The 20802-nt window shown below is 33.4% G+C and overlaps 3 protein-coding genes and 1 long non-coding RNA gene across 5 annotated transcripts; 1 reads left to right on the top strand and 3 right to left on the bottom strand.

The window, feature by feature from the left end:
• Nucleotides 1-2838: 2838 nt before the first annotated feature.
• Nucleotides 2839-5342, bottom strand: LOC123908246 (lysine-specific demethylase JMJ25-like). 2 transcript variants are annotated; one of them, XM_045958821.1, is made up of 5 exons: nucleotides 5114-5342; nucleotides 4450-4980; nucleotides 4162-4314; nucleotides 3614-3677; nucleotides 2839-3534 (listed from the first exon to the last, which is right to left on the bottom strand). In XM_045958821.1, the coding sequence occupies exons 2-5, from the start codon at nucleotides 4538-4540 to the stop codon at nucleotides 2916-2918; spliced, it is 927 nt and encodes a 308-aa protein (XP_045814777.1). In that variant the 5' UTR covers nucleotides 4541-4980; nucleotides 5114-5342; the 3' UTR covers nucleotides 2839-2915. The 2 variants fall into 2 exon arrangements, with proteins under 2 accessions (XP_045814777.1, XP_045814779.1); XM_045958823.1 differs by having other exon boundaries at nucleotides 4162-4308; nucleotides 4450-5342.
• A 1956-nt stretch (nucleotides 5343-7298) lies between these two features.
• LOC123908247 (lysine-specific demethylase JMJ25-like) lies at nucleotides 7299-9834 on the top strand. The gene is made up of 6 exons (XM_045958824.1): nucleotides 7299-7615; nucleotides 7750-8086; nucleotides 8196-8279; nucleotides 8421-8565; nucleotides 9073-9136; nucleotides 9216-9834. The coding sequence occupies exons 2-6, from the start codon at nucleotides 8081-8083 to the stop codon at nucleotides 9832-9834; spliced, it is 918 nt and encodes a 305-aa protein (XP_045814780.1). The 5' UTR covers nucleotides 7299-7615; nucleotides 7750-8080.
• On the bottom strand, nucleotides 8080-13523 carry LOC123908248. The gene is made up of 4 exons (XR_006809593.1): nucleotides 13241-13523; nucleotides 11401-11469; nucleotides 11037-11297; nucleotides 8080-10763 (listed from the first exon to the last, which is right to left on the bottom strand). It is a non-coding gene; the product is annotated as an uncharacterized LOC123908248 (long non-coding RNA).
• Nucleotides 13524-17717: 4194 nt separating this feature from the next.
• LOC123910031 (probable RNA-dependent RNA polymerase 5) lies at nucleotides 17718-20438 on the bottom strand. The gene is made up of 8 exons (XM_045961056.1): nucleotides 20320-20438; nucleotides 19959-20181; nucleotides 19651-19877; nucleotides 19266-19414; nucleotides 18746-18917; nucleotides 18462-18600; nucleotides 18236-18369; nucleotides 17718-18156 (listed from the first exon to the last, which is right to left on the bottom strand). The coding sequence occupies exons 3-8, from the start codon at nucleotides 19768-19770 to the stop codon at nucleotides 17917-17919; spliced, it is 954 nt and encodes a 317-aa protein (XP_045817012.1). The 5' UTR covers nucleotides 19771-19877; nucleotides 19959-20181; nucleotides 20320-20438; the 3' UTR covers nucleotides 17718-17916.
• Nucleotides 20439-20802: the final 364 nt, after the last annotated feature.

Genomic DNA, 20802 nt, shown 5'->3' with positions numbered 1-20802 from the left:
AATTATTTAAGTTTTAAATCCAATACCCGAACTAAAAAAAATTACAAATATGGATATATTAAGGTATAGTTATAATTTTCCATAAGAAATTTTTTTTAACTTATTTATTTAAAAAAAAAACCTGATCTACCATTATAAATAAAAAAAAACTTATTTATTTATGCATTTTCAATTTCTTTCTCCTTTCTAACTCTGTCGAATAATCTTTTGATTCAAGCGGAAAATGCAACTGCCTGCTACCAGTGGGAATGAAGCGACAAATGCAACTATTTTAATAACGTTTCCCACTAGTGGATGATTAGTACAAAACCGGACCAAACACATACAAAAATATTTACCTTGTGTATCATATATCAAGCGGAAAATGCAATTGCCTGCTACCAGTGGAAATGAAGCAAACAATGCAACTGCAACTATTTTAATAGTCTCCCACTAGTGGATGATTAGTACAAAAACGGACCAAACACATATAAAAATATTTACCTTGCGGGCGGCCCGCGGTCTATTTGGGCCAGCCCATATATTTTGGGGTTTTATCGGGCCGGGCTAAAAAGATATTAATTCGGGCTAGATTTTCAAGGCCCAACCCGGGAAAAAAGCGGGCCATTCGGGCAATATTAATACACTATGAAATTGAAAGTAATAATAGACTAATAGTAAATATACTTGAAACAAATATTTTTGATTGTGTATACAATATTAATACACTATGAAATTGAAAGTAATAGACTAATAGTAAATATACTTGAAACAAATATTTTCGACATCAAACAGTCAAACGTGAATTGCCAAGTGATAGAAATAAAAGTTTAAACCCACTATGAAATAAAAATACATGGTACAACTCTCCATTTGAAAATTTGATCCCATGCTCATATATACTGAGGTGTTGCCCATGGCAAAGCATACACAGATATATTTTTTAGTGAAATTGAAAGGCTAAGAAGAATTTTTAGCTTGGACGATTACCTTTTTTATGCGTTTATATATAGGTGCAGTGCAGAGATACCAAAAGACACGATTATATACTCTTTTACTAAAAAAAAATGATTATATAATTTTTATTCTAATTATAATTAATTGGAGTCCAATACACTATAGTATATCCTGTTCAGCTTGTGATAGTGAGGAGAGGAATATGAAAGAATGTGTGTAAATTCATTACTATGCTCAATGAAAGAGGTCTGAGCTTTAATTTTTTTTCTTTCTTTCTATACCTTAATATTTCCTTTCTGAGTATCATATAAACATTTGGTGTCCATAAAGGCACAAAAGACATAGTTTCTTCTGTTATCACTGTCCAAACACTAATCACGTCCATGACAATAATTTTTTACGGGAAAAGCGTGTCTTGCTTTAAGTAGACGTTGATGTTCAAAATGTCCTTGGAATTCTTATGAATTATAAAACGGATAAGGAATCTGTTTTAGACAAAATTTGGTAGGTGATACTCATTGGCCTATATAATTCATAGGTTGACTTTGGATATAGATTGTGGCATACTTGTTGAAATGGACCTATATTCATACTAAAAAATGGCTTCTTTTCTCCCCGCCACCCCCACCCCCTCCCCCTTTTGCAACTAAATAAAAAAGTTGGAACACGTTTTTCGATTTGCCTTGAATAAAAATTTCAAAACGTATTTTCTGGAGTTTTTATTCAAGGGCATCGATTATCTTCTGCTGCCATCTATTGCAAGAGAGCAATCAATAGTTGTTGATTGGTTAACTATTAATTCCGTACATCCATCTGTAATCAGGTGTCAGCATCATGTACCCAGTATATGGACCGAAAAGGGTTTAGTTTGCGGTTGCATATTGCAAAATGCTTTGGTTTGTACTCCACATACTGGGCGTACTTACATCACCACTGATATATTGGATTTGGACGGAAACTCACCACTGGTATGTTACCTCACCACCTTCATAATCAGATCAAATATCGTACCGTAGTCGCCCCATTGTTTTGCTTCAATTATGTGGAGCATCATCATCCAGATCTTGTAGCAAAACAATTTGAGGCCCTTGATCAAGTTGACTTGAATGATGTTGGAGCTGATCTGACAGAGATTAAGTTCAAAGAAAATAAAGGCGATAAACTGATCGATTTCCAAAAACATTATAAAAAAGAGATGCTTCAATGGAAGGGAATTGATAACCGGTTAGTAGAAAACTACCATCCTTCTCAAGCATCTTCTCCACAAAATGCACATAACAATGGGGATGATCCTTCTCAAGCATCCTCGCCACAAAATGGAAATAACAATGGGGATGAAGATGCAGGGCGGAATGTCAATGCAGCAAATAACAATGGGGATGATCCTTCTCAAGCATCCTCGCCACAAAATGGAAATAACAATGGGGATGATGACAATGCGGATGAAGATGCAGGGCGGAATGTCAATGCGGCAAATAACAATGGGGATGATGACAATGTGGATCAAGATGCAGGGCGGAATGTGAGGCCTCGGAAACATCGTGGCACAGCGACTCCTCCATCAGTTATTTTACATGGCACAAGAGCAAACCGGGGGGTAAACAGATATAGGTAAGTTTAATTTCCTAGTTTTGTGTGTTGCGTTGTGATGTTTTGATTTGCACAAGAGGAAATATAATGATAGAGTAATGATTACGGAGTATGGTAATTAGTCTATTACTACAATTTATAAGTAGTATAGGGAAAGCATGATGACAATAGCTATTTTGAATTAGAGCTCTCTCTTCTGCACTCAACCGGCAACTCAAATTAAAAATGCAAAAATTACTATTTAAAGATAATAGAACAAACCAGATATGATTTACCCTAGTCTGGAAAAAGAAAAAAATAATAATGGAATTTTTTGGGATGCCAAATGTGTGGAATTTTTTTTATTTTTCTTGAGAATGATAATAACATTGAATGTCAGGCAAAATATCTCAATGTTTAGATTGAGAAATCGCACAAACCTCCATTAGACTTAAGCAATCAGTGACCTTCACTTTTTTGTGCTTCAGACAGATTGCACGGCTCATGCCTGATGGTTCCCATAATGAATTAGATGCACCTCCAAGCACGTTCCCGACAATTACTGGCTCCCCTTTTCTCCAGTGCCATTGAAAATGTAGTAAATCCTCAGGATGTACATTTTTAGCCTTTGGACAATATATATCGTTGTCGCTTGACTCTTCACGAGATGCTGCCTTACGATTCAAACATGAATGCAAGTTCTTATGAGTTTTGTCTACAATCATGTAATGTTTGTATTTGTCTACAATTTTTTCTGCTTCATCTACCAAATCAACAATGTGACTTGGAGGATAGAAACTTTTCAGTTCAAGAAACCCATCACAGCAAACTCTGTCATCACTATCCTCATGCCTATCAGATCTTGGGTGTTTGTGAACCCCAGGCTTGACAGTAACACATGACTCAATTGGATCAGCACCATCTCGAAGCTGTGCATCACAAAAGTCATGACAACAGGCGATACAAAAGTCACATTCGCATGTCTGACAGTGTTTGTGGAGGGCAAATATTGACGTCTTGCAGTTGTCACTACAAAAGAAGGGTTAAATAAACAACTATAAAACATGAGGATAACTACAAGACAACAATAGATTAAATAATTCCCAATCAGTACAACCGCTCTCCATCCAAGTCATCTAGCTTTGATATACTTAGCTCCGAGAGTGAGAGCCCTGTAACGTACATCCCAAAATCAGGTTAAAAACTGAATATATATGGGATGAAATTAATAATGCTTAGAAATTAGCATTAACTAGGGCATAAGATTAGAGACAAACTGGAGCTATAATCCAACAAAACATACAGTAAAAAGCAGGATATCAAATAGGTAAGTAATCCAAAGGCACACAGACATAGGGTTCAAAAGTCAAAGTTTATAAAACAGACAATTCTACTGGTAGGTGGTTATAACCCGATCAAATTTAGCTCAATATCAGCATCATTTTCGGTTGCCTTCACCTGACAACCTACGCTTTGGGGATAGGTGGTTATAGACATGGTATCAGAGCCTCTTTGACTAAGTGGTCTAGAGTTTGATACTGGTCACCCCCATACTTCTAATAAAATTTGATTGAATTTCAGCACAAGGTAGGTGGCCTGTGCAGAAGCCACTACATTTATTCACGAAACAACATAGATCCATACATGAAAATATACCTTGGTTGCTAGCCTCTATCTCAATTTCAGTCATTTCTTTCTGACTCAATTGTTTTAAATATGGAAGAAGTTCTTTAAGCAGATATAGGGAGAGCTCATCGTCAACCTTCATATCTTCATTGGTTTTTGCATCTTCATTGTTATCTCCTGCATCTTCAATACAACCACTCATGGTGACATAATAGTAATGAAACGCATCGTTTTAAAGATAAAAAAAAGAAAGAAAAGGGTGATTAAATATTATGATAATAAAAAAAAGGATTAGCGAGGTAAATGAAAGAATTATACCCTCCTCATGAGCAACTTCACTTTCTTTTGAACTCCATACACATTTTCTTTTCCTTCCACAATGCTTCTCGTGATTGTCCACGACTGCCATATAATGGATGTAAAGCACAATGTAGTATAAACTGAAGTAAATTGCAGTTTCTCACGAGTTCCTCTAAACCCTTAGGTTACTGGTGTATAGAAAAGAATATTACCATCATCCAAATTCTAGTGTTCCACCTCAACTGGTTCTTTCATTAGAACATATTGCACTCTTTCGGGTATTATACCATCATCCAAATTATGGTGTTCCACCTCAATTGGCTCTCCTTCTGGAACACCTTGTACTCTTTCGGGTTGCCGTTTCTCTGAAAAAAGAATTATTTTAAGTAATTTGTATCAACACAAAGTAGTTAAACTGAAATAAATCTTAGTTTCATCATCCAAATTCTGGTGTAGAGAAAAGAATTATACCACCATCCAAATTATGGTGTTCCACCTCAATTGACTCTTCTACTGGAACACCTTGTACTCTTTCAGGTAGCCGTTCCTCTGAAAAAAGAATTATTTTAAGTAATTTGTATCAACACAAAGCAGTTAAACTGAAGTAAATCTTAGTTTCATATAAAGACAAATGTACAAATACAAAAACTATATTGTTTTAAAAAAAAAACTGTAGACATACCAGGTTGTGGTCTTTCATGTAACCAACTGTTGTTCGAAAGGTTGATATATTTTTTATGACTTTTCACCACTTGCCAATTTTTCCCTTTTCTACCACTTCTTAAGTACAATTTCCATTTGGGTCTTCTTCTATTCCCGGCACGTGCATTAGAATATTGTTTTTTAAATTTGTGGGGTTGAAAAAATGCAACCTCATTAAAGTTGATGAGGTAGATTTGTTCTAAGGGTGATATACAACTCGAAAGTTGAATATGCTTTCAGGTCCGGGAATTGAAGATTATGATATGGATTGTAGTTAACCTACAAATGCAACACAATTTTTAATTCCTAAATTGATTAAAGCTAAAATTTCAAATAAAAATATTGGCGTTCTTAAATTACAAGGCTTACCTCTTTAGCAGTAATTGTCTTAATTAAATCCGAATAATCTACCTTTTTACTTTTGTTCAAGGTAAATTGTTGTAAATGATGTGACCAATCATTGATCAACGGAAGTTGTTTATTTGCAAAATTTATACTCGATAGCAAGCCCTTGATCTTTGTCAGATGTAGGAATACAAAGACCTATCAAATCACAACAAAAAGAAGTGACACTTATTTCTCAATTGTTAAAAGGAAATACTTTTTTAATTGGAGAACAGAAATATAAAATAACTTTACCTGCAGGGACAATGCAATACCGTGCATATGCTTTATACCCACTTCATTAATATTTTTCATAGAAATATATAGGTGTGCAAGAGCAGCAGCACCCCAAGCATAATCTTTTATTTCTTCAACATGATAAAGCAATGGAAGATAGAGAGTATCAACATCCGTCTTCCAAGAACTACTGAATAAGGACGAACCTAGAACATATGCTCTAGCATGTCGATCTAGTTCAACTTGAGTTGCATTTGGCGGAACTTCCATAAACTTTTCTCTAAGAACAGATAACTTGATGGCTCCTCGAGTTGCACTTTGTTTTTTAAAAGTCAAATCTTGTCCAAAACATTTGTCGGACCAAAAAGCCGTGTTACCATCGATCCCGGTGACAGGCTTGCCAGTAATGTTGAGCACATCTTTCAAGCCAAAAACTAATTCTATATCACCAAATTCTAATCCACATGTCTCGGAATTGAAATGGGATACCACACATTCCAAAAGCTGGTTATCATGTTGACACTTTGCAAGTTCGCTTAAATGTGTAAAGAACAAAATGCTTACTTGTACTGAGCACTTGGAAAATTTGCAAAACTGGACATTAGACCAAAGAATTAAAACTCGTCTAGAAGATGCCGGTTTTACACATTTAAGCGAACTTGCAAAGTGTCACTGTCAACATGATAACCAGCTTTTGGAATGTGTGGTATCCCATTTCAATTACGAGACATGTGGATTTGAATTTGGTGATATAGAATTAGTTTTTGGCTTGAAAGATGTGCTCAACATTACAGGCAAGCCTGTCACCGGGATCGATGGTAACACGACTTTTTGGTCCGACAAATGTTTTGGACAAGATTTGACTTTTAAAAAACAAAGTGCAACTCGAGGAGCCATCAAGTTATCTGTTCTTAGAGAAAAGTTTATGGAAGTTCCGCCAAATGCAACACAAGTTGAACTAGATCGACATGCTAGAGCATATGCTCTTTATGTTCTAGGTTCGTCCTTATTCAGTAGTTCTTGTAAGGCGGATGTTGATACTCTCTATCTTCCATTGCTTTATCATGTTGAAGAAATAAAAGATTATGTTTGGGGTGTGCTGCTCTTGCACACCTATCTATTTCTATGAAAAATATTAATGAAGTGGGTATAAAGCATATGCACGATATTGCATTGTCCCTGCAGGTAAGTTATTTTATATTTTTGTTCTCCAATTAAAAAAGTATTTCCTTTTAACAATTGAGAAATAAGTGTCACTTCTTTTTGTTGTGATTTGATAGGTCTTTGTATTCCTACATCTGACAAAGATCAAGGGCTTGCTATCGAGTATAAATTTTGCAAATAAACAACTTCCGTTGATCAATGATTGGTCACATCATTTACAACAATTTACCTTGAACAAAAGTAAAAAGGTAGATTATTCGGATTTAATTAAGACAATTACTGCTAAAGATGTAAGCCTTGTAATTTAAGAACGCCAATATTTTTATTTGAAATTTTAGCTTTAATCAATTTAGGAATTAAAAATTGTGTTGCATTTGTAGGTTAACTACAATCCATATGATAATCTTCAATTCCCGGACCTGAAAGCATATTCAACTTTCGAGTTGGAAAGAAGGGTTTTTTGTATATCACCCTTAGAACAAATCTACCTCATCAACTTTAATGAGGTTGCATTTTTTCAACCCCACAAATTTAAAAAACAATATTCTAATGCACGTGCCGGGAATAGAAGAAGACCCAAATGGAAATTGTACTTAAGAAGTGGTAGAAAAGGGAAAAATTGGCAAGAGGTGAAAAGTCATAAAAAAATATATCAACCTTTCGAACAACAGTTGGTTACATGAAAGACCACAACCTGGTATGTCTACAGTTTTTTTTTTTAAAACAATATAGTTTCTGTATTTGTACATTTGTCTTTATATGAAACTAAGATTTACTTCAGTTTAACTGCTTTGTGTTGATACAAATTACTTAAAATAATTCTTTTTTCAGAGGAACGGCTACCTGAAAGAGTACAAGGTGTTCCAGTAGAAGAGCCAATTGAGGTGGAACACCATAATTTGGATGGTGGTATAATTCTTTTCTCTACACCAGAATTTGGATGATGAAACTAAGATTTACTTCAGTTTAACTACTTTGTGTTGATGCAAATTACTTAAAATAATTCTTTTTTCAGAGGAACGACAACCCGAAAGAGTACAAGGTGTTCCAGAAGGAGAGCCAATTGAGGTGGAACACCATAATTTGGATGATGGTATAATACCCGAAAGAGTGCAAGATGTTCTAATGGAAGAACCAGTTGAGGTGGAACACCAGAATTTGGATGATGGTAATATTCTTTTCTATACACCAGTAACCTAAGGTTTTAAAGGAACTCGTGAGAAACTGCAATTTACTTCAGTTTATACTACATTGTGCTTACATCCATTATATGGCAGTCGTGGACAATCAAGAGAAGCATTGTGGAAGGAAAAGAAAAAGTGTATGGAGTTCAAAAGAAAGTGAAGTTGCTCATGAGGAGGGTATAATTTTTTCCTTTACCTCGCTAATCCTTTTTTTTATTATCATAATATTTAATATTTAATCACCCTTTTCTTTCTTTTTTTATCTTTAAAACGATGCGTTTCATTACTATTATGTCACCATGAGTGGTTGTATTGAAGATGCAGGAGATAACAATGAAGATGCAAAAACCAATGAAGGTTGACGATGAGCTCTCCCTATATCTGCTTAAAGAACTTCTTCCATATTTAAAACAATTGAGTCAGAAAGAAATGACTGAAATTGAGATAAAGGCTAGCAACCAAGGTATATTTTCATGTATGGATCTATGTTGTTTCGTGAATAAATGTAGTGGCTTCTGCACAGGCCACCTACCTTGTGCTGAAATTCAATCAAATTTTATTAGAAGTATGGGGGTGACCAGTATCAAACTCTAGACCACTTAGTCAAAGAGGCTCTGATACCATGTCTATAACCACCTATCCCCAAAGCTTAGGTTGTCGGGTGAAGGCAACCGAAAATGATGCTGATATTGAGCTAAATTTGATCGGGTTATAACCACCTACCAGTAGAATTGTCTGTTTTATAAGCTTTGATAAACTTTGACTTTTGAACCCTATGACTGTGTGCCTTTGGATTACTTACCTATTTGATATCCTGCTTTTTACTATTTTTATTGTAATGTTTTGTTGTTGGATTATAGCTCTAGTTTGTCTCTAATCTTATGCCCTAGTTAATGCTAATTTCTAAGCATTATTAATTTCATCCCATATATATTCAGTTTTTAACCTGATTTTGGGATGTACGTTACAGGGCTCTCACTCTCGGAGCTAAGTATATCAAAGCTAGATGACTTGGATGGAGAGCGGTTGTACTGGTTGGGAATTATTTAATCTATTGTTGTCTTGTAGTTATCCTCATGTTTTATAGTTGTTTATTTAACCCTTCTTTTGTAGTGACAACTGCAAGACGTCAATATTTGCCCTCCACAAACACTGTCAGACATGCGAATGTGACTTTTGTATCGCCTGTTGTCATGACTTTTGTGATGCACAGCTTCGAGATGGTGCTGATCCAATTGAGTCATGTGTTACTGCCAAGCCTGGGGTTCACAAACACCCAAGATCTGATAGGCATGAGGATAGTGATGACAGAGTTTGCTGTGATGGGTTTCTTGAACTGAAAAGCTTCTATCCTCCAAGTCACATTGCTGATTTGGTAGATGAAGCAGAAAAAATTGTAGACAAATACAAGCATTACATGATTGCAGACAAAACTCATAAGAACTTGCATTCATGTTTGAATCGTAAGGCAGCATCTCGTGAAGAGTCAAGCGACAACGATATATATTGCCCAAAGGCTAAAAATGTACATCCTGAGGATTTACTACATTTTCAATGGCACTGGAGAAAAGGGGAGCCAGTAATTGTCGGGAACGTGCTTGGAGGTGCATCTAATTCATTATGGGAACTATCAGGCATGAGCCGTGCAATCTGTCTGAAGCACAAAAAAGTGAAGGTCACTGATTGCTTAAGTCTGATGGAGGTTTGTGCGATTTCTCAATCTAAACATTGAGATATTTTGCCTGACATTCAATGTTATTATCATTCTCAAGAAAAATAAAAAAAATTCCACACATTTGGCATCCCAAAAAATTCCATTATTATTTTTTTCTTTTTCCATTCTAATGCTAGACAGACTAGGGTAAATCATATCTGGTTTGTTCTATTATCTGTAAATAGTAATTTTTGCATTTTTAATTTGAGTTGCCGATTGAGTGCAGAAGAGAGAGCTCTAATTCAAAATAGCTATTGTCATCATGCTTTCCCTATACTACTTATAAATTGTAGTAATAGACTAATTATCATACTCCGTGATCATTATTCTATCATTATATATTATCATTATATTTCCTCTTGTGCAAATCAAAACATCACAACGCAACACACAAAACTAGGAAATTAAACTTACCTATATCTGTTTACCCCCTGGTTTGCTCTTGGGCCATGTAAAATAACTGATGGAGGAGTCGCTGCGCCACGATGTTTCCGAGGCCTCACATTCCGCCCTTCATCTTGATCCACATTGTCATCATATTTAGAATAATAAGAAACAGTACCTTTCAATTCTAAGGCATATACATACTTGGCTTCAGCATTCTTCAAGCCTTGCAACTCTCCCTTAATACTATAATCAAGAATGAGAGTGATGGATTCATCGTTTAATCCCAATTTTGACAAACAATAGACACAATCTTCATAGGGATTAACAATACCAAAGGTCGGACTGCAACGTGATGTCGTGGCAGCACTAGAAGGAGTAGTAAGGGTCGCTCTGGGATACCACCCACTAGAACTAGAGAAGATTCCTGGATACTGCCCACTAGAACCTTGGATATCATTCACACTCTCAGTCATACCAGCAGGTATAGACAGCTTATTCCTCCCCTTAAACAAAGTCGTCAATTGTTCCTCAAATTCATATCCCGCCAGGTTGATTTTATCCTGATAGAATAAAACTTATGATGAATATCTCTATTCCGTACATATCTGAGTTTTTTTAAATAAATAAAACATGGAGTTTTTGGAATTACAATTGATCTCTTTATTTTTTTCTTATTCGTTTCTATCATAACAAGATGGTCTTTGCCTAGACTAATAATGGATCAACTTTGTCTCAATTGTTTTCACCGTAAAACATTGATCTTTTAGATTCATTACTTGTCTCAATTGTCATGTCATGAAGATGAAGGAAAAAAACAGAAAAAAGAACCTTACCTTCTCAACTTTTTTTTAAAAAAATTCAAGTCTGCAGCTCAATTCTGTAGCAAGTTTCCACTTATCCAAAAACTGACAATGGGGATCCATTCGTTGGTTGAATTGACGTGCAAGTAATTCCCATCCTTTAATGTACTTCAATGGTGGCTTCGGATTATAATCAAACCAGCTCAAGAAGTATCCTTCTACTTTATGGGCATCAACTGTCAAATCAAGAAGTTGCTTGTCCAGATTGGAATTCCATCCCGGTTGTTCGAAAACCTTCAAAAATGAAATAAATAACTAGTTTTTATTCCCGTCAATATAAAGAAATTTCCAAAAACAATATTAGTACTAATATATATTAATTAATTGTCTCAAATACCTGATTCATTGCGGGAGAACACGAAGACCACGAATGGGAAGATGAAATAGGTTGCAATTTGCACTTCCTCTGAATGAAAAAACAAAAAGAATCACATTTTTTGACAATAATTTTCCATTTTCACAGTTCCAAATTGATGTTGTCTTTGCTCACAATTTTCCATTTTCACAATTCCAAATTGATGTTTGTCTTTGCTCACTCTCAATAGAAAAATCACCACCGTTTCTACATTTCGTGTGTTGCTATCATTTACAAAGAAGAAAGACAACATGAAGAAAGACAACATGCAGCAGGTAGGTGTGACAAATCTGGGTAATGAGTTTTGGTAAGGGCAATAAAGGAATAACAAAAATTAAGGGCAGAATTGATTTTGAAGTCAGAATCAAGTTTGTTTAGGATTTCTAGCTTATGTTAGAATCAAGTTTAGAAGTCAGAATCACGTTGTTGAAGTGAAAACCAAACATATTGGCAAACGAGTTTGGTTTGGCGGTGACAAGAATTAAGTTTGACATAATTGAGTTTGGCAGAATTGATTTTGTTTAAAAGTGAGTTGAATCAAAATTGATTTATGTTTGGATACATTTAGTAAAGTGATTCTCACAAATTCACGTTGTTTGGATAATTTAAGTCAAAATTGCTTTTGAATATGTAATTACCAAAATGGGTTTCAAATATATTTAAAATAAATAAATAACAACTCAATAAAAAAAATAGTTTAGGTCTTCATAATAAAATAAATAAATAACCATTTTAAAAGTATTTTTGAAAATGTAATTCTCAAAATAAAATCATTATTTAAAAAATGAAAAGTATTTAAAAAAATAAAGACCATCACTTCTTTTTAAAAGGAAACTAGTAACACAGCACAACTCACAAACAATATAAAAGATATAAATTAATGGGTTAAATAAGTTTTTAGTCCCTCTAAATATAATAAATTTCATTTTTAGTCCCTCAAAAAATTTTCTTCCAATTTTGGTCCCTCTAAAATTTCAGTTTTCAATTTTAGTCCCTTTTTTTTTAAAGTTCGTATATCATGTTCTAAATGGCGGTTTTTAAAAATATATCATTATTAAGACCTTAAAATATTATTAGTTTGCTTATTTAACTATTTAATCTTTAGTTTAACAATTTAATCTTTAATTTGAAGTTATAAATAAATTAACAAAAACTAAAGACTAAATAGTTAAATTATTAAATTAATTGTGTTTTATGGTCTTAATAATGATACGCAAACTTTTGAAAAAAAGGACTAAAAATAAAATTTGAAATTTTAGAGGACTAAAGTTCGAAGAAAAATTTTAGAGGACTAAAAATGAAATTTATTATATTTAGAGGACCAAAAACATATTTAACCTTAAATTAATTAATAAAAAAGATATAGATCAATTTAATTTGGGTGGGCCGGGTGACAAAAACAAATAGCCCATGATATACCTTCTTCAACCTAAGGTTTTCCACCTAATGTAAACAAACCAGCCGCACAAAAAAGACTAAAAGAGTGAGGGGTAACAGAGGAAGATGTAAGATATACATGCCACATACACTTCCAATTTCTTCAAAATCGATTTCAGCAAACATGAAAGCTCCAAATAGTAGCTTCATCTAGACTTGCGTTTGGAGAATAAAATCAATTCTCTGTCAGTTTGCCAAACATCATGTAAAAGAGAAAAACCACGTTTGGGAGGTTGAAACGTACGTTTATGGTGTTTCAACGCCCAACCAAACATATACGAAGAGAATTACCTTTTTTGAAAACGTGAGTTTGAGGACCAAACATGCAACCAAACATACAAACGAAATTGAAAATCAAACATGATCAATTGCTGAAAAAAATTACCTTTTTTGAATCCGGGTGAGCGGAGGTTGAAGAAGAGAGCGGAAGGGCTGAAGAACGTTTTCTTCCCCTTTTATGAATACTCATCTTCCAAGATGGGGGGTTGGGGGATTGGGGATTTGACCGGAGAATTAAGAGGGACGTTGGGAGAGTTAAGACGGGGGAGTGCTTTTCCCAAAACCAAGAAATTCAAAGCATTCATCTTATACGCGCGGCCATGATTCAAAGCTGAAGAAAGTTAAATCTCAGTATTGACCGTACGATGACTATGATTTGTAACCACAATAGAAACTTTTAAATTAAGGGTCATGCTAATTAATGTCCCTGGGGTACTTGTTAAGGAACTAAAAAGGGAAAGAAAAGAAAAAAAATTTCATCGAAAAAACAAAAATTTAAACTTTTAATATGTTAATTTCACAAGTTTCAAGATAATAATACTATCTTTAGTTACCTTAACCAGTGCCCGGGGGCACCGGTTAGCATTTTCCTTAAATTAATAGTTGGTAAATTAATAAACTCTTTAAAATAATAAATTTATCCGGTCCCGATTTGGGTCAATGTAAAAAATTGAAAAATTCGATAAAATAATAAGATAATAATTTCTCGGGAGATCCTTTATAATTTTCGGTCCCAAGAAAATCATAAATTAATAATTCATAGAAACTGAAAAAAATATATTACACTATTGAAATATGATTCAATAGTTGTCTGTTTTCCTTTAAAATTCAAAAGTCATTATTGATTTTCAATGCATATGAACACAGTAGTTACTAATTTACGTTGAGTCTCAAGGTTCGCTGCAACGTAATTCTAAGGGACATAGACTAATTTGCCTTTTTGTTTGGTATGTACAGTATAATTACTTAAAAACCCTTTAAATTAATAATTATTAATTTATCGATAAATTAATAACTCTCTAAATTAATAAATTTCTCCGGTCCTAACATTATTAATTTAAAGAGTTTTCACTGTATTATGTTACTCGTTACTTTTTTTTTGTCAAATAGTCTAGTGGTCAGACTCTCACACATTTAAAAGTGAGTTGAATCAAAATTGATTTATGTTTGGATACATTTAGTAAAGTGATTCTCACAAATTCACGTTGTTTGGATAATTTAAGTCAAAATTGCTTTTGAATATGTAATTACCAAAATGGGTTTCAAATATATTTAAAATAAATAAATAACAACTCAATAAAAAAAATAGTTTAGGTCTTCATAATAAAATAAATAAATAACCATTTTAAAAGTATTTTTGAAAATGTAATTCTCAAAATAAAATCATTATTTAAAAAATGAAAAGTATTTAAAAAAATAAAGACCATCACTTCTTTTTAAAAGGAAACTAGTAACACAGCACAACTCACAAACAATATAAAAGATATAAATTAATGGGTTAAATAAGTTTTTAGTCCCTCTAAATATAATAAATTTCATTTTTAGTCCCTCAAAAAAATTTCTTCCAATTTTGGTCCCTCTAAAATTTCAGTTTTCAATTTTAGTCCCTTTTTTTTTTTAAAGTTCGTATATCATGTTCTAAATGGCGGTTTTTAAAAATATATCATTATTAAGACCTTAAAATATTATTAGTTTGCTTATTTAACTATTTAATCTTTAGTTTAACAATTTAATCTTTAATTTGAAGTTATAAATAAATTAACAAAAACTAAAGACTAAATAGTTAAATTATTAAATTAATTGTGTTTTATGGTCTTAATAATGATACGCAAACTTTTGAAAAAAAGGACTAAAAATAAAATTTGAAATTTTAGAGGACTAAAGTTCGAAGAAAAATTTTAGAGGACTAAAAATGAAATTTATTATATTTAGAGGATCAAAAACATATTTAACCATAAATTAATTAATAAAAAAGATATAGATCAATTTAATTTGGGTGGGCCGGGTGACAAAAACAAATAGCCCATGATATACCTTCTTCAACCTAAGGTTTTCCACCTAATGTAAACAAACCAGCCGCACAAAAAAGACTAAAAGAGTGAGGGGTAACAGAGGAAGATGTAAGATATACATGCCACATACACTTCCAAGAGAATTACCTTTTTTGAAAACGTGAGTTTGAGGACCAAACATGCAACCAAACATACAAACGAAATTGAAAATCAAACATGATCAATTGCTGAAAAAAATTACCTTTTTTGAATCCGGGTGAGCGGAGGTTGAAGAAGAGAGCGGAAGGGCTGAAGAACGTTTTCTTCCCCTTTTATGAATACTCATCTTCCAAGATGGGGGGTTGGGGGGGGTTGGGGATTTGACCGGAGAATTAAGAGGAACGTTGGGAGAGTTAAGACGGGGGAGTGCTTTTCCCAAAACCAAGAAATTCAAAGCATTCATCTTATACGCGCGGCCATGATTCAAAGCTGAAGAAAGTTAAATCTCAGTATTGACCGTACGATGACTATGATTTGTAACCACAATAGAAACTTTTAAATTAAGGGTATGCTAACTAATGCCCTTGAGGCAAGGAACTAAAAAGGGAAAGAAAAGAAAAAAATTCTATCGAAAAAACAAAAATTTAAACTTTTAATATGTTGACTTCACAAGTTTTAAGATAATAATACTATCTTTAGTTACCTTAACCAGTGCCCGGGGGCACCGGTTAGCATTTTCCTTAAATTAATAGTTGGTAAATTAATAAACTCTTTAAAATAATAAATTTATCCGGTCCCGATTTGGGCCAATGTAAAAAATTGAAAAATTCGATAAAATAATAAGATAATAATTTCTCGGGAGATCCTTTATAATTTTCGGTCCCAAGAAAATCATAAATTAATAATTCATAGAAACTGGAAAAAATATATTACACTATTGAAATATGATTCAATAGTTGTCTGTTTTTCTTTAAAATTCAAAAGTCATTATTGATTTTCAATGCATATGAACACAGTAGTTACTAATTTACGTTGAGTCTCAAAGTTCGCTACAACGTAATTCTAAGGGACATAGACTAATTTGCCTTTTTGTTTGGTATGTACAGTATAATTACTTAAAAACCCTTTAAATTAATAATTATTAATTTATCGATAAATTAATAACTCTCTAAATTAATAAATTTCTCCGGTCCTAACATTATTAATTTAAAGAGTTTTCACTGTATTATGTTACTCGTTACTTTTTTTTTGTCAAATAGTCTAGTGGTCAGACTCTCACACATTTAAACGTGGAGAAGTGTGGAATCCGGAGATAGAACCCCTGCCACTCCAATAATTGTCCCTGATAGCTACCATTTAAGCTACACTTATGGGACACTCGTTACTTGTTATAAGCAACAATTACCTTTATCAAAATTCATTTTTTTTCAAAGTCATGCATTAAATACATTACATATCCTTATAAAACCATCTACTCCATCCGGTTCTAAATATAAGGGAAAATCCAATTTTTAGATTCATTGACAATCTAATGTATTTGATCTATATTATAGATTAGATACATTAAATTATCAATGAATCTAAAAAGTAGATTGTCTCTTATATTTAGGACCGGAGGGAGTACAATGGTTTTTCCATTCAACACCCACTTTTTCACTCCACATCATTTTCTCTTTCTTCCACCTAATCATTCAACACTCATTCAACTTTTACCCTCTCCAATAATTTTTCTATTCGACACCCTACCCCACCACTTTCTCTACCCCACCACTTTCTATTTCATATTTTTTTAAATTTAATTTTTTGTTTTTATGATTAAATAAAATTATAATTATCGATTAAAATTAAATTAAAATAATACACTTAACAAAATTTATTTAAATAATTTTTTTTTATTTTCTTAATTTAAAATGCAATACATCACCATTGGCATATTGTCAAACTAGTTTTAGACTGCGATTCTGTAAGACAATATTTTTTTTGAAAGCTGAAACAATAATATCCCTATGATGAATGTAGCTTTTATTTGAAGTCATTGGGAATCAATCCTGATTTCATCCCTATCATTGTAGGGTATATTAATGCTTATCATATATCAAGCGGAAAATGCAACTGTCTGCTACCGGTGGAAACCAAGCAAAAAATGCAACTGGAACTATTATAATAGAGTTTCCCACTAGTGGATGATCAGTGCAGTTGCATTGTTTGCTTCATTTCCACTGGTAGCAGGCAGTTGCATTTTCCGCTTGAATCAAAAGATTATTCGACAGAGTACGAAAGGAGAAAGAAATTGAAAATGCATAAAAAACAATGTATACTGATATACTCCCTCCGTCCCAAAATATAAGAGTCAGTTTGATTTGTGCACGTATGCACAATTTTGATCATTAATATTTTAAATTCTATGTTAGTAAAAGTTATAAAAAAAGTTAATTTTTACATACACTCTTGGGGTGGTCCAATTATCATATTGTTTCACAAGAAGTTAACTGAGAATATCAATTGCAATATAGTACGTGTATGTTGTGATAAATAGACATATATAGACATATTTTGAACATAAAAAAGTTATTTTGAACATCCAAGTACTAATACAAATTTCATTACAGCTTTGCAAAGTACAAGTACTAAGCAGAAACAGGATATATAAGTTGCACAAGCAGCTAAGGCACGCGCAACGCCACAAAAACAAACACAAAATCACAACAAAAGTCAAATGCCAACAGGGAGAATATACACACAAAGCACAACAACAGAACCAAACAGTATCATAGAACCAAGTCGATGCGTTTCAAGAACCAAATATCTCACGCAATGTAGAAGAACTACATATGAGAGTCTTCTGATTCTGTTTTTCTGCATAAAATCTAACAAGAACTGAGCCAGCAACCTTCCATGCAAAGCCACATTTCCCAACATCTTTTTTGAAAATGGCATTGTCATAAGTAACGTGATACACAGCCAAAGCCTCGTTATAAATATCAGTGATACCCTTTGAACCATTCTCTATGTTAATAGCATCATCAAATTTCTGAAAGAAAAAAAAGACACCAATCAGCACCTCGGAGAAATGAGAACTTCCAGGGAACAAAAAACTGAAAAATACTTACCTTCTTATACATCTTAATGACTTCATTTGCCTCTTCATTACTCATAATATGACTATACTCAAGATACAGTTTTTCCCACACATGCTTAAAGTGCCCCGGTATATCAACATCAAAGCAGGGGAGTTTTCTAATTTCTGATGGCACATAGATAAGAAGAAAAAGGTTGTTAGCTGATGAAGGTGAATTGATAATTAGCATAGCATGAGAGTAATATTGGAGTACTCACCAATCCCAGATATATCAGTTATTTGCCATCTGCAAACCTCGTCAAATATTGAACCTAAGATAGAGGTTGAAGTGAAAGAGTTGTTCCTATCCATGTAGTGCGGGTACAATTCTGCAGTCAAATCCATTGGAACTTGGATCTGCAGTTGAAAGTTCAAGTTAGGCAAAGTGGTACTCCGAATTGCAGATTCCTAAGAATTATTCAAAGTAGACAAAGGTCATCATGGTAATTGTGGTCATCCTGGTAATTGTAAATGTAATAATGTAATGTAATATAGAACCAACCTTTCGTCCACCTTTCTTAGGAGCATCTAATGCCTTGTAGTATAAATCAGACAATTTAAGGATATTAATTTTAACTTGTTGCACCTCCTTTTCATTTGTTACGTCATTTCTTAATATCAAAAGGCGGTCCATGAGTGCCATCCAACTATCAGCTGCAACACGTATTGTGCTACTGCAAAGAGGAGAAAATTCTTCTGTTAAGGGTCATAAAATTAAAACTAAGAAAACTGTTACTACCCTACTTGACTAATATCTGTGACAATTTATGTTCCTCTTGATAACATAGTATATATGGTAAAAACACTACATTGAAATGGCACTTCAAAGGCCAAATGTCTATGCTGATGATCTTACCTAAATTAACTAGTCCAAACAACATCATATACAGGCCTAAATATTATGCACAAAATTTTACTTTAGGAAAGCATGATGACAATAGCTATTTTATAAACAGCAAGATTGCATTATTTGATACTATTTCATATACACTTCATAGTAACATTACTGTCATAACACCCACCTTTGTTGGAACCGAGTTTCCAGACATAGCTTAAAAAGTTCTTCCTCAAGTTGCTCATGTGAAAGTTCACATGGCTTTATGACACAAGAACTCAATCTGATAGCTGGTCTTTCAATCCAAGGGTCACTCTGTCTAAAATATTGCAACAGCTGAAACATTTCAAAATACAGATTGTTAATATAAAAGAACATTTAACTACTAATTCAAACAGTAAGTGCTTTTATTATATAAAAAAAAAGTAAGTGCTTCCTAATAAGCAAACACCAGACAACAAATATATATGAGCAACAGTTTTGTGAAAATAAATCAATTTGTCTTTTTCCCCACTGCACAATTTCTAGTAAAAACACAAAGAAAGGTTTAAAACTGAAATTTAAATTGCAACCTGAGGATTTTTTGAAATCCAATATATGTAACCGTCAAAATCACATCCAGCTATCTCATGTGCAACGGAACGAGAACCGACACAAGGGAAAAAAAATTGCAGATTTTCCATGTCCAACATAAGATTCTAGTCCCTCCACAAATGTGGCCTGCATTATGTGAATGTCCCCAAAATGTAAACCTGGATTTCGATAAACTAGCACATTCCCGGTAATTTGGACATTTTCACTACAAAAAAAATAAAACCAGTTAACACAAAACTGATAATTTAAATTCCAAGCAGTAGACAGATGCAATATTTGTGCTTACTGAATAATACAAACTTGATTGGGTTTAAGGGAACAGGTGGGATCAACAGTCCCCATCATGTAGAAACAATCTTCCAAGTATAGTTTCCCTTGACTAAGCTTGTTCTTTTCCACTTTTACAAGTTTAGTCAAGTGATACTGTAGAAATGATTCATCAAGAGGGATCCCACCTAAAATCATTGCTGCTGCATTGAATCCATCCATCTCACCATGGTCGACAGAAGCTGCAAGTGCATCAACAAGTGAAAACCACTGTTAAGGGGATTCCGACGTATTTAAGGCACTAGAACAATTAAATTCAAGTCTCAATAACCAACAGCTTATCTTAAAATGATCAATGGACATATTAGTAAGAAAACTACCTGTGAGGGCAGTACCCAATTTGGTATAGATATGGTCTGCATCTTCTAAATTTCTTTTAAGTACATCCATGAAGAATTCATTTGGAACTCCTTCATAACTCAGCAATGCGATCAAATATTTAGATTATATTCAGGAACTCCGAATACCCCCTACTTAGATCAGTGGTTCGACCAATGAATCAGTACCTCACCGGTTTGATGTCCGGTTCGGTTAAAGTCATTAAACTGCAAATTTTATATTCTTTAACTTCTAGTTCTGATATGCAAAAAACAACATTTTTTTTAACTTGTTCAAAATTGTTCATTAACATACGTGCACCGTCAAACAAAGTCTTATATTTACGTTTAGGTCAGGGCATCACCGTATGGTGTTGCTACTTCCAAAAAAATATTATGGTCAGTTCATCACCGTACGGTATTAATACTTCCAAAAATTATTCTAAATTATTATTGTCAGTGCATCACCGTATGGTGGTTCACCTT

Source organism: Trifolium pratense, linkage group LG2, assembly GCF_020283565.1.
Source record: "Trifolium pratense cultivar HEN17-A07 linkage group LG2, ARS_RC_1.1, whole genome shotgun sequence".
Classification (NCBI taxonomy): Eukaryota; Viridiplantae; Streptophyta; class Magnoliopsida; order Fabales; family Fabaceae; genus Trifolium; species Trifolium pratense.
This window is presented reverse-complemented; position numbering and strand designations above follow the sequence as displayed.